This window comes from Pogoniulus pusillus, chromosome 8 (genome assembly GCF_015220805.1).
Source record: "Pogoniulus pusillus isolate bPogPus1 chromosome 8, bPogPus1.pri, whole genome shotgun sequence".
Taxonomy (NCBI): domain Eukaryota; kingdom Metazoa; phylum Chordata; class Aves; order Piciformes; family Lybiidae; genus Pogoniulus; species Pogoniulus pusillus.
In genome coordinates, this window is record NC_087271.1 from 38,568,451 (window position 1) to 38,581,783 (window position 13,333).

Here is a 13,333-nt window from a genome sequence, read left to right on the forward strand (position 1 = left end):
CCCAACCCCAATTTGACTTTCAAATCCCAAGTGCAGTTTCAAGCACTCAGGTTTACTTCTGTTTTCATTTAGAAGCGTCTATCTGCAGCGAGTTTACGCCAGTGACAACTGAATCAGGGTTGTGGGGGCAGCTTCTTCATCCACAAACAGATTGGTAGATGTTACCATTCCAAAACAGTGTCTTTGTCTATGTAGCATCTCAAGACATCAATTAGGCAACGTTCCACTTCAGCTTCTTAGATGACTGCATTTAAGATGAGCTCCTTTCCTCCCCCTCCCAACAAACCCCTTAAGGATCTGATTTGTAAACCCTTGTACATACAAGAATTACTTGCTCAAGTTTTGTTTGGTGGGGTTGGGTTTTTTTCCCCCTTAATGCAAGGTTTTTGAAGAGCACTCTGCATTTAAAATCAGCATTTTCCTGTTGTTCTCCAGAGCAGCCTTGTGCCAAGAGTCTGCTCTCACAAAAGCTGTGTCAGGTCTGCCTGCAGCATTAGCACACACGTTCCACACATGAATTAAGTGCCACTGAACAGTCACTGGGGTGACTGCAACCTGGGCTTGCCTGCTTTACACACTCACTCACTTAAACACAGGGGATGTATTTCAATGAGCAAGCCTGTGCAGACACAGGGACATTGAGATAAGGCTCCACAGTGAGTATCTGCAGGTGCCTTCAGCAGAGCAACGCAAAAGCCCCACTAATGCGCCCACAAAATCCACTGGGTGCCAGAAATAACACCCTGCTCTTGGGATTTCAGATGCCAGGGAGAGAGATTCAAACACTCAGCTGGAAGAGTTGAGAGCACAGCAGTCCCTTCTCCCCCAGCATCCCAGACTGTTCCAGCTACATAGAATCAACCAGGTAGGAAGAGACCAGTCCAACCTAGCACCCAGCCCTAGCCAGTCAACCAGGCCATGGCACTAAGTGCCTCAGCCAGGCTTTGCATCAACACCTCCAGGGATGGTGACTCCACCACCTCCCTGGGCAGCCCATTCCAATGCCAATCACTCTCTCTGCCAACAACTTCCACCTAACATCCAGCCTAGACCTCTCCCCAGCACAGCTTGAGCCTGTGTCCCCTACACTTCACATTCTCATGCTCAACTGCAGCACCCATCACGACGGAGGAAAATCACCAGTGCAGTCAAACCCTCAGCACTGCTGCCTCATGAGGAAGAAGGAGCAGGAGGCCTTCCTTTTGCACCCAGCTGGGTGGCTGAGCAGAAAGCTTACCCCATCTGGTAGTGCCCTCCAGCATACAGCACTCACAAACTCATTTGTGTCATCTTCTTTCCGGTCCTTGTCCAGGACACTTTTGACCGTATCGAACTTGAACGTCAGCAGTGTCTTTGAGAGGCCTTTATAGTACAGGTAAAGGGAATTGTTTTCACTTCCTAGAAATTCAAAAAGAAACAGATAGGGTTAGGTTGCAGTAGCAGGAACAGAAATAAGACTTCTTAGCTCTTTCATTCTTCATGACAAGATCAGACGTTTCCTCCTTGTAGCTATCACCACGCTCACGGTACCCTGGCAACCGGCAGTGCTCTGCAGCAAACTTTCCTGCTGCTTAATACCAGGAGCAGGTTTTATTAGAAGACAACGACAGTATGCAGTGGACTGTTCAAAACGCAGAGGATCCCAACCATCCTCCCCTAGACCTTCCTCAGGGCACAGGATTTTGAGCAGAGGCATCTACTGTACCAGATGAAACACAGCTGCACCCACCCTGCCTGGCGTTACGAAGGCAGGTAGCACTGTCAGAGTTTTGCCTGCCGTAATCAAGTATGACAGTGAGGTCTGTGGAGGTTTAAGTGAGAGAGAGCAGACAGCATGCAGGCTTTATTTAGAAATCCATCCCAATTTCTGCCTTGCAAGCTGTGCAGAGATCAGAGAACACACAAGCTAAGGTCCTCCCTTCAGCGCTGGCACAGCTGTCCTGCTCAGCCCACAGCTATCAGCTTGTCACTGCCTTCCCACCAAGACCTGTGGAATTACAGAAGTTCAACAGGCCACCTTAAGCAGCTACAGGACAGAAATAGCCAGAGGGCTAACTGCTTCAAGATGATTCAGCCTCTAGGGAGCTGTTCACGGGGAGGGCATTACTGCCTCGCCACGCAGAATGTTGTACTAAGTGACAAGCACAGGACCTAAGCATTTTCCACCTAAACATCAGGAAAAGCTTCTATGCTGTGAGGGTGGTGGAGCCCTGGAGCAGGCTGTCCAGAGAGGCTGTGGAGTCTCCTTCTCTGGAGAGATTCCAAACCCACCTGAGATGTGATCCTGGGCAGCCACCCGGGGTGCGATCCTGGGCAGCCACCCGGGGTGCGATCCTGGGCAGCCACCCGGGGTGCGATCCTGGGCAGCCACCCGGGATGCGATCCTGGGCAGCCACCCGGGATGCGATCCTGGGCAGCCACCCGGGATGCGATCCTGGGCAGCCACCCGGGATGCGATCCTGGGCAGCCACCCGGGATGCGATCCTGGGCAGCCACCCGGGGTGCGATCCTGGGCAGCCACCTGGGATGCGATCCTGGGCAGCCACCCGGGATGCGATCCTGGGCAGCCACCCGGGATGCGATCCTGGGCTGCGATCCTGGGCAGCCACCTGGGATGCGATCCTGGGCAGCCACCTGGGATGCGATCCTGGGCAGCCACCCGGGATGCGATCCTGGGCAGCCACCCGGGATGCGATCCTGGGCAGCCGCCTGGGATGTGATCCTGGGCAGCCGCCTGGGATGCGATCCTGGGCAGCCACCCGGGGTGCGATCCTGGGCAGCCACCCGGGGTGCGATCCTGGGCAGCCACCCGGGGTGCGATCCTGGGCAGCCACCCGGGATGCGATCCTGGGCAGCCACCCGGGATGCGATCCTGGGCAGCCACCCGGGATGCGATCCTGGGCAGCCACCCGGGATGCGATCCTGGGCAGCCACCCGGGATGCGATCCTGGGCAGCCACCCGGGGTGCGATCCTGGGCAGCCACCCGGGATGCGATCCTGGGCAGCCACCCGGGATGCGATCCTGGGCTGCGATCCTGGGCAGCCACCTGAGATGTGATCCTGGGCAGCCACCCGGGATGTGATCCTGGGCAGCCGCCTGGGATGTGATCCTGGGCAGCCGCCCGGGATGCGATCCTGGGCAGCCACCCGGGATGCGATCCTGGGCAGCCACCCGGGATGCGATCCTGGGCAGCCACCCGGGATGCGATCCTGGGCAGCCGCCTGGGATGCGATCCTGGGCAGACCCCTGGGATGCGATCCTGGGCAGCCGCCTGGGATGCGATCCTGGGCAGCCCTGCGTTAGCAGGAAGATTTGACTAGGTGGTCTTCAGAGGTCCCTTCCAATGCTTACCAGTTCACTTCTGTGCCCCTCACATAGCCCAGGCTACTGCCCTTCCTCACAAGGCCTGGGAGGATGTGCCAGTCGATGAACTTGACAGACATGAAGTCCTATCGACAGCAGCTACAGCAGCAGCTGTGTTTTGGTGACAGCAAATCTGTACCACCACATACAAAGAACCGACACGAAACAGAGGAAACCAACTCCAGACTCCCTTAGGTCAGGGCAGCTTACGCCGTTCGCTGAGGAGGGAGGGTGGAAGTTCAGAAGAAGGCTCTGCTGCAAAGCCCACCCAGCTGTGTCAGACGAGTGCTGGTGTGCTCTGGAGAGAGGTGCCCTCGGCCGTGGCCAGAGGGCTGCGCTACTCACCACAGGCGATGTAGTCTCCGTTGGACGCAAGCCCCACAAAGTTCTTCTCGTTGATGTGACCCTTGAAGGAGCGCAAGCAGTGAGGCTTCCCTACGTTCCACAGCTTCAGCTGGCTGTCTGTTGACCTGAAAACAACACCTACAGTTACCCTGCTGCCCTATGGCAGGGACTCCTCACTTCCAGCCCTGCTCCTTGACACCCTGCTTGTCAGGTAAACATAGGAAGTCTTGCTGCGCTCCAGGAGATTGGCTCCACTTTCAATCGTATGCAGCTTGGCTTCAGCTCAGAAAGCTACCACAGTACCTTAGAAGCCTGCCCAAACTTAGAACGAACCTCCAAGAGACCTCCAAGATGATCCAGTCCAACCTATGCAACCAACATCATCCAGTCTGAACTATCCAACCAACATCATCCAGGCCAACCTAGCACCCAGCCCTGGCCAACCAACCAGACCATGGCACTAAGTGCCCCAGCCAGGCTTGGCTTCAACACCTCCAGGGACAGAGACTCCACCACCTCCCTGGGCAGCCCATTCCAATGCCAATCACTCTCTCTGCCAGGAACTTCCTAACAACATCCAGCCTAGACCTGCCCTGCCACAGCTTCAGACTCTGTCCCCTTCTTCTGTTGCTGCTTGCCTGGCAGCAGAGCCCAACCCCACCTGGCTACAGCCTCCCTTCAGGGAGCTGCAGACAGCAATGAGCTCTGCCCTGAGCCTCCCCTGCTGCAGGCTGCACACCCCCAGCTCCCTCAGCCTCTCCTCACAGGGCTCTGCTCCAGGCCCCTCACCAGCTTCCTTGCCCTTCTCTCAACACCTTCCAGCATCTGAACATCTCTCTTGAATTCAGGAGCCCAGAACTGGACACAGCACTCAAGGGGTGGCCTGAGCAGTGCTGAATATAGGGGCAGAAGAACCTCCCTTGTTGCAATGAGCAACAGAACAAGGGGACAGAGTCTCAAGCTGTGCCAGGGGAGGTCTAGGCTGGATGTGAGGAGGAAGTTGTTGGCAGAGAGAGTGATTGGCATTGGAATGGGCTGCCCAGGGAGGTGGTGGAGTCTCTGTCCCTGGAGGTGTTGAAGCCAAGCCTGGCTGGGTCACTTAGTGCCATGGTCTGGTTGATTGGGCAGGGCTGGGTGCTAGGTTGGGCTGGCTGAGCTTGGAGCTCTCTTCCAACCTGGCTGAGTCTATGATCTTAAATTTGAAGGAGATTGGGAGCATGAGCCAGCAGCCTCCTGGGTGGCAGGGAGGCGAGGCAGGCACTGCTCCTCTCACAGGTCATGTCACCCAGCCTTGCTGCTTTCTGAACCCCACCCTCACCCAACAGCCATCAAACATTACCACAGCAATGTGAGACATCAGCCCTGCACCAATGTCACATAGACCTAAAAATACAGCACAAAAGAGGAGAGCTGCACCTCGTGCTATGCTGCAAAAACCTTATCTCAGCCCTCAATGACAGCTGGAATGACAAAGGAGTGATAAGGGAGCTGCAGAGAGATTTGTTAGTCATTTGCAATAATGGTATGAGGTCAGATCAGAAGGAAGGTAGAAACTTGATCTGTAGCAGAGTGACTTAAGCAGGAGTGCACTTCTCATCCCAGGTCTTGACTGTGGAAGGGGGAGCTAAAACAGAGCATTCAGCTTCTCTGCTGCTCGTTCCACATCCGTCCCTGCTCGCTCTCTCCTCCCTTGTCCTTTCCATCACAGCTCATTAGGGCAAGAAGCTACACACTGCTGGGTTTTGGGCTTACAAGCACATGGAGCTGCCTTCTGTGCTGTTAAGGCAGCTGTATTTAAAATACTGCTGTTACAAGCTTCAGAGTTGCTTGGAAACCAAACTTTTCTGAAGGCAGGCTGAAGCAGGAAAAGACTAATCCCTGGTCTACAAGCTGTCAGATCCCTGTGACAGCATCTGCTATTAGCTAACCCATCAAGATGACCTCATATCTATAGGCACTTAACCTCTCTGTTTAGTAGCACACAGCCTAGATCTTGTCATTAAAATAAACACACTTACAGACTCCTCCTAATGCAATGCTTTTCCCTTCAACAAATCCCCACCAAGCTCCAGTGCTCCTCAGGATCAGTGTGTCATGAAAGAAAGAAGATATCCACTGCTCTGCTGCAAGGACAGGATAAGGCCAGAGAACCATGGAGTGGAGTCATAGAATCAACCAGGTTGGAAGAGACCTCCAAGCTCAGCCAGGCCAACCTAGCACCCAGCCCTGGCCAATCAACCAGACCATGGCACTAAATGCCTCAGCCAGGCTTGGCTTCAACACCTCCAGGGACAGAGACTCCACCACCTCCCTGGGCAGCCCATTCCAATGCCAATCACTCTCTCTGCCAGGAACTTCCTCCTGACAGCCAGTCTAGACCTTCCCTGACACAACTTCAGACTGTGTCCCCTTCTTCTGTTGCTGGTTGCCTGGCAGAAGAGACCAACCCCACCTGGCTACAGCCTCCCTTCAGGAAGCTGCAGACAGCAATGAGCTCTGCCCTGAGCCTCCTCTGCTGCAGGCTGCACACCCCCAGCTCCCTCAGCCTCTCCTCACAGGGCTCTGCTCCAGGCCCCTCAACAGCTTCCTTGCCCTTCTCTGGACACCTTCCAGCACCTCAACATCTCTCTTGAATGGAGGAGCCCAGAACTGGACACAACACTCAAGGTGTGGCCTGAGCAGTGCTGAGCACAGGGGAAGCAAAAATAACCTCCCTTGTCCTACTGGCCACACTGCTCCTGAGCCAGCCCAGGATGCCACTGGCTCTGCTGCCCACCTGGGCACTGCTGCCTCATGTCCAACTACTACATATCAGTACTCCCAGCTCCCTCTCTGCCTGGCTGCTCTCAGCCACTCTGTCCTCAGCCTGTAGCACTGCTTGGAGTTGCTGTGGCCAGTGTGTAGAACCCTGCACTTGGCCTTGTTAAATCTCATTGATCCTAGCCGTGTTACACTGCTCTTCTGCTCTCACACCCTCTCCCAAACCCCCAAATATCACAGATGTGCTGCTCTTTTAAGTCTGTCTTGCTGCAAATCAGCACTGCAATCAATGTGCTGTGCTAAATACCAGAAGGTACTGAACACTCTCCAGGTCAAAACCTAACTCCACCAGGCAAAGTAAATCAATGCAATCCATAAAACAGCTTTAGCTAGAAATGAAGAGAATCTGAATATACAGCTCATCTTTTCTTCCCTTCTTACAAGGAAATCAGTGGTTGATTTTTGGGCAAATCACTTCTGCTGTCTCCTCTCTTCAATTTGCAAGAGAAAGACATGAAGAATAACCTCCTCTCTCTGATGCTACTTTCTGTTCACTAAGAAAAAGAGTCCAAGTCTCCAGCTGGTCCCCTCACCCTCTTGCTGTCCAAGTCTCACAGCTCTATCAATATTCCTCCCAGGACTGTGGGATAAACTTTCTCAGCTGGTTGGCTCAAGCAGGACAAGGACATTCTGTTCTGAAACATCCCATAGATGATGCTCTGCTTGCTCATGACTGTAAAGCATTCCCAGGCTCCTGCTTCTGATAAACACCTCCTTCTTACTGAGCTTTGGTTCAAAGCAGTATATTTAATTTTCTCTGTGTTCTAGGTATGAATTTGTACCCTTATAGACTTAGAATGTTAATGGAAGTAAGGAGTGAGGAGCTAATTAAATAAAAACAGCACCAGAAGCCATCAGGGAATCTCTCACCACACAACTCAGTATCTCACTGGCAGCCTGAATAGACCTTAAAATGCTCTGCTTTGGCTCCATTCTTCTAGAGTCAGCTGTGTGAACACATGGGACAGAATCAACCTGGATAATCAGTGCCTCAGCACAAGGCAGCAAACACTTTCTGGGACTAGGTGGACCACTGAGTGCAAAGTCCTGCACCTGGTTTGCAGCAATCCCCAGCAGCAGCACAGGCTGGGGGATGAAGGGATGGAAAGAAGCCATGCAGAGAAGGACTTGGAGGTGGTGAGTGGACATAAACCAGCAATTAGCACTTCCAGCACAGACTGAGCTGTGTCCTGGGCTGTCTCCCCAACCAGCTTGGGCAGCAGGGGGAGAGAAAGGATTCTGCCCCTCTGTTCTGCTGAGACCCCACCTGCAGTGCTGGATCTAGCTCTGGTGTCATCAGAAGAGGAGAGACAAGGACTTGTTGGAACAAGGCCAGAGGGAGGCCAAAACAATGATGTAAAGGCTGGAAGCCCTCTGCTGTGAGGCCAGGCTGAGTAAGTGGAGGTTGTTCAGTCTGGAGATGAGAAGGCTCCAAGAAGACTTTATTGTGGCCTTCCAGTACTTAATGAAGGCCCACAAGAAAGAAGGGAAGGGCTGTTTGTCAGGAGTTTCAGTGACAGGACAAGGAGCAATGGCTTCAAAGTGCAAGAGGGAAGACTGAGATGAGATATAAGGAAAAACTGTTTGCTATGAGTATGGTGAGACACTGAAACAGGCTGCCCAGAGAAGCATTGGATGCCCCATCTGAGCCAGTGTTCAAGGCCAGGCTGGATGGGGCTTTGAGCAACCTGATCTAGTGGAAAGTGTCCCTGCCCATGGCAGTGGGGACTAGAGCTAAATGGGCTTAACAGTCTCTTCCCACCCAAGCCATTCCATGATTCTATAATCCCTGCTGCCTTTAGTCATGTGGGACTGTCCACAGGGACCTGGACAGGCTGCAGAGATGGGCACAATCCAATCACAGGAGGTGAAAGGGCAAGGCCCTGCAGCTGTGTGGAGGCAATGCCAAGCACACATCCAGGCTGGGCAGTGAGTGGCTGGAGAGCAGCCCTGAGCAGAGGGACTTGGGGGTGCTGCTGGAGGAGAAGCTGAACAGGAGCCAGCAGTGTGCACTTGCAGCCCAGAAAGCCAAGCAGAGCCTGGGCTGCAGCAGCAGAAGTGTGGCCAGCAGGGCCAGGGAGGGGATTCTCCTCCTCTGCTCTGCTCTGCTGAGACCCCACCTGCAGTACTGCATCCAGTTCTGGAGAGCCCCCATTCCAAGAGGGCTGTGGAGATGCTGGAGTGTGTCCAGAGCAGGGCCAGGAGGATGCTCAGAGGCTGCAGCAGCTCTGCTGTGAGCACAGACTGAAAGAGTTGGGGCTGTGCAGGCTGGAGCAGAGGAGGCTCCCAGGTGACCTTCTTGTGGCCTGCTAGGATCTGAAGGGGGCTACAAAAAAGCTGGGAAGGGACTTTTGAGGCTGTCAGGGAGTGACAGGACTGGGGGAATGGAGCAAAGCTGGAGGTGGGGGGAGTCAGCCTGGAGGAGAGGAGGAAGTTGTTGAGCATGAGAGTGGTGAGAGGCTGGAATGGGTTGCCCAGGGAGGTGGTTGAGGCCCCATGGCTGGAGGTGTTTGAGGCCAGGCTGGCTGAGGCTGTGGCCAGGCTGCTCTAGGGTAGGGTGTCCCTGGGCATGGCAGGGGGCTGGACCTGGCTAATCCTTGCAATCCCTTGCAGCCCTGCCTGATTCTACGATTCCAGCCTTTCTCCTCCTCTTTTGCACGTTAGCTCCACGAGTCAGAGCAGAGCCAGGCTCCAGCAGAAAGGAGTCTCTACCTGCGCCTCAGGAGAAGCTGCACAGCCTGGACTCCCCAGAGCAGAGCGGCCACCCCCGCAGGGCAGCGCGCAGGAGGGCCCCAGCAGCCGCAGGCAGCCGAGCCTGGCGGGGGCAGCCGCGGCAGGGGCGGTACTTACGCAGAGACGATTTCCTCCCCGCTCACGAACTTGGCGTAGGAGACTGCCTTGCGGTGCCCCTTGAACACCATGATGGGCTGCTTAGTGTTGCGCAGGTCGTAGTAGTGAACGCAGTGATCTGCAGGGGAGAGACAACAGCAGCAGCGTTTCAGCAGTGGGGAGGGATGCAAGCAACAGAGTCCTGCCGGCAGCTTCCACCTCCTGCTTCGAGCCTCGTCCAGGAGAAACAGTCTGTGCTAGAGGAAAGGAGTACTGCCTACAGACCCTACCATAAAGTCAACCAGCTGAAGAGACCTCCAAGCTCAGCCAGTCCAACCCAGCACCCAGCCCTGGCCAAGCAACCAGACCATGGCACTAAGTGCCTCAGCCAGGCTTGGCTTCAACACCTCCAGGCACAAAGACTCCACCACCTCCCTGGGCAGCCCATTCCAATGCCAATCACTCTCTCTGACAACAACTTCCTCCTAATATCCAGCCTAGACCTCCCCTGGCACAACTCCAGACTGTGTCCCCTTCTTCTGTTGCTGCTTGCCTGGCAGCAGAGCCCAACCCCACCTGGCTACAGCCTCCCTGCAGGCAGCTGCAGACAGCAATGAGCTCTGCCCTGAGCCTCCTCTGCTGCAGGCTGCACACCCCCAGCTCCCTCAGCCTCTCCTCCAGGCCCCTCCCCAGCCTTGCTGCCCTTCTCTGGACACCTTCCAGCACCTCAACATCTCTCTTGAATGGAGCAGCCCAGAACTGGACACAGCACTCAAGGGGTGGCCTGAGCAGTGCTGAGCACAGGGGCACAAGAACCTCCCTTGTCCTGCTGCCCACACTGCTCCTGAGCCAGCCCAGGATGCCATTGGCTCTGCTGCCCACCTGGGCACTGCTGCCTCAGCTTCAGCTCCTCTCTCCCAGCACCCCCAGCTCCCTCTCTGCCTGGCTGCTCTCAGCCACTCTGGCCCCAGCCTGCAGTGCTGCTTGGGGTTGTTGTGGCCAAAGTGCAGAATCCTGCCCTTGGCCTTGTTCAGTCTCATCCCATTGGTCTCTGCCCACCCATGCAGCCTGGCCAGGTCCCTCTGCAGGGCTCTCCTACCCCCAGCTGTCCCACTCTGCAGAACCTGCTGGAGAACAGAGGCTAACAACTCAGTCTGTTTGCTACTTAAACCAAACCATGAGAAACAGGGCTTCAATTTCCCCTGCTCCTTCTAAATGCCTCCATACTTTGGGGTTGGTGTTTTTCCTTTTGCCTCTCTCCTTTGATTTTTATTGCTAATGAAGAGAATTAACTTTCCTGCTAATGAGGGAGCAGGCTAAACTCCAGTCCTTCTGAAGCTTTAATTCACAGGTGTGCTGCAGTGCCAGAACCACATGAAAGGGATGGCAGCAGAATTAGTGATAGGTTTGACTTTCTGCACAACTAAAGGTCAGCTTCCAAGAGAAGAGAGCCCCCCCCCAACTCCACAACCCAAGAAGAGAAAAATCATGAGACCCAAGCCCCCAAACATCTTCTCCCAGTGCTCTTTCCAGCTCAACAAGGTTAATAAGCTTCTCCATTCCCAACTTTCAGCTTTTAATGTCAAACTTCATTTAATTATCCCCTGTTATTGTGGAAGCAAAGCAAAGGAAGGCCAAACATGTACCCAAGAATACTGAGCTGGACATTTTCTCACCAAGCAACTTCTGATGCTTAGACATCAGCTGAAAAATGCTCTGACCTTCACCCCCCACCTCCCAGAGCAATAACACCCCAGGAATGGAAGTTTATCACCAAGTTGAGATGCAAACTCATTTAAATAGCAATTGCTGTGCAGTTATGTAGGTGTTTGCACAGCGTTTCAAAGCAGAGCTCTCAGCCATACAAACACCACCCAGCTGTCTGCAGATCCCATGTGGCTGGAGAGATAACTGGATTTACATCCAGCAGGCTACAGCAAACACCACCAGAGCAGCACAGGGAGCTTCTCCCCACTGTTCATGGCCTAACTGGTGGCTTTGACAGGACAGTGGGAGGGCTGCGTGAGAAACATGGGCAGTAAAGTGAAGCAAGGAGAGAGTCACCTTCCCACGGGATCACAGGATGTTAGGGGTTGGAAGAGACCCAAGGGGATCAGAGAATCAACCAGGTGGGAAGAGAGCTCCAAGCTCAGCCAGCCCAACCTAGCACCCAGCCCTGGCCAATTAACCAGATCATGGCACTAAGTGCCTCAGCCAGGCTTGGCTTCAACACCTCCAGGGACAGTGACTCCACCACCTCCCTGGGCAGCCCATTCCAATGCCAATCACTCTCTCTGCCAGGAACTTCCTAACAACATCCAGCCTAGACCTACGCTGCCACAACTTCAGACTGTGTCCCCTTCTTCTGTTGCTGCTTGCCTGGCAGCAGAGCCCAACCCCACCTGGCTACAGCCTCCCTTCAGGTAGCTGCAGACAGCAATGAGCTCTGCCCTGAGCCTCCTCTTCTGCAGGCTGCACACCCCCAGCTCCCTCAGCCTCTCCTCACAGGGCTGTGCTGGCCACACTGCTCCTGAGCCAGCCCAGGATGCCATTGGCTCTGCTGCCCACCTGGGCACTGCTGCCTCAGCTTCAGCTCCTCTCTCCCAGCACCCCCAGGGCCCACTCTGCCTGGCTGCTCTCAGCCACTCTGGCCCCAGCCTGTAGTGCTGCTTGGGGTTGTTGTGGCCAAAGTGTAGAACCCTGCCCTTGGCCTTGTTCAGTCTCATCCCATTGGCCTCTGCCCACCCATCCAACCCCCCTGCCAGAGCAGGACCACACAATCTAGCAAGGGGGTTGGAAGGACCCAAGGAGATCATTGAGTCCAACCCCCTGCCACAGCAGGACCACACAATCTAGCACAGATCAGAGGAACACATCCAGACAGGCCTGGAAAGGCTCCAGAGAAGGAGACTCCACAACCTCTCTGGGAAGCCTGTGCCAGTGCTCTGGGACCCTTACAGCAAAGAAGTTCCCCCTTGTGTTGAGCTGGAACCTCCTGTGCTGCAGCTTACACCCATTGCTGCTTGTCCTATCCCAGGGAGCAGTGAGCAGAGCCTGTCCCCCCGGTCCTGGCAGCCCTCAGATATTTATAGACATTTATCAAATCCCCTCTCAGTCTTCTCTTCTGCAGACTAAGCAGCCCCAGGTCCCTCAGCCTCTCCTCATCAGGCAGTGCCCTTCAGTCCCCTCATCATCCTCGTAGCCCTCTGCTGGACCCTCTCCAGCAGATCCCTGTCCCTCTTAAGCCAGGGAGCTGAGCACAGTTCAAATCCAAATACATCCAAGCATGGAATCACAGAATTGGTTTGGAAGGAAAAGACCTCTGAGATCAAGTTCAACCATCAACCTAACACCCTCACAGCCATTAAACCACATCCCAAAGCACCATGTCCACAGGATTCCTGAACACCTCCAGGGCTGCTGACCCCAGCATCTGCCTGGGCAGCCTGTCCCAGTGCCTGACCACTCCTGCACTGAGGGCATTTTTATTCTACTATCTAACCTGAATGTTCCCTGGCACAGCTTCAGGCCATTTTTTCTCATTCTATCACCTGATATTAGAAGAGGTGACAGACAGACAGACCTGCTAGAACAGACTGACCTGGGGGTCCCTTTCAGGGAGCTGTAGAGAGCAATGAGCTCTCCCCTCAGCCTCCTCTTATCCAGACTAAACAATCCCACTTCCTTCAGCTGTTTCTACCAAGACCTGTTCTCTAGGACCCTTCCCCAGCTTTGTTGCCCTTCTCTGGGCACCCTCCAGCACCTCAATGTCCTTCCTGTAGCAAGGAGCCCAAAACTGAAGCCAGTTTTTGAAGTATGGCTTCACCAGTGCCTAATGCAGGGGCATGATCACTTTCCCACAAACAATTACCCCAATTAAGAGGGCTAATTTTCCAAGAAAGCTTGAATGCATTTGGGCATCCTGGTTCCTTCTCCTCCTCTGAAAGCTCCACAATTTCATCCTGGTTCCTTCCC

General features: G+C 54.5%; 1 protein-coding gene across 3 annotated transcripts in view; it reads right to left on the reverse strand.

Moving 5' to 3' along the window:
* Positions 1 to 13,333, reverse strand: part of COP1 (COP1 E3 ubiquitin ligase) — a 204,952-nt gene that overhangs the window by 57,055 nt on the left and 134,564 nt on the right. For all 3 annotated transcript variants that reach the window (XM_064148123.1, XM_064148121.1, XM_064148124.1), the window contains exons 16-18: positions 9,380 to 9,497; positions 3,710 to 3,834; positions 1,238 to 1,398 (exon numbers count right to left, since the gene is read on the reverse strand). In XM_064148123.1, the coding sequence (XP_064004193.1) occupies positions 1,238 to 1,398; positions 3,710 to 3,834; positions 9,380 to 9,497 (404 nt within the window). The remainder of the gene's footprint in view (positions 1 to 1,237; positions 1,399 to 3,709; positions 3,835 to 9,379; positions 9,498 to 13,333) is intronic.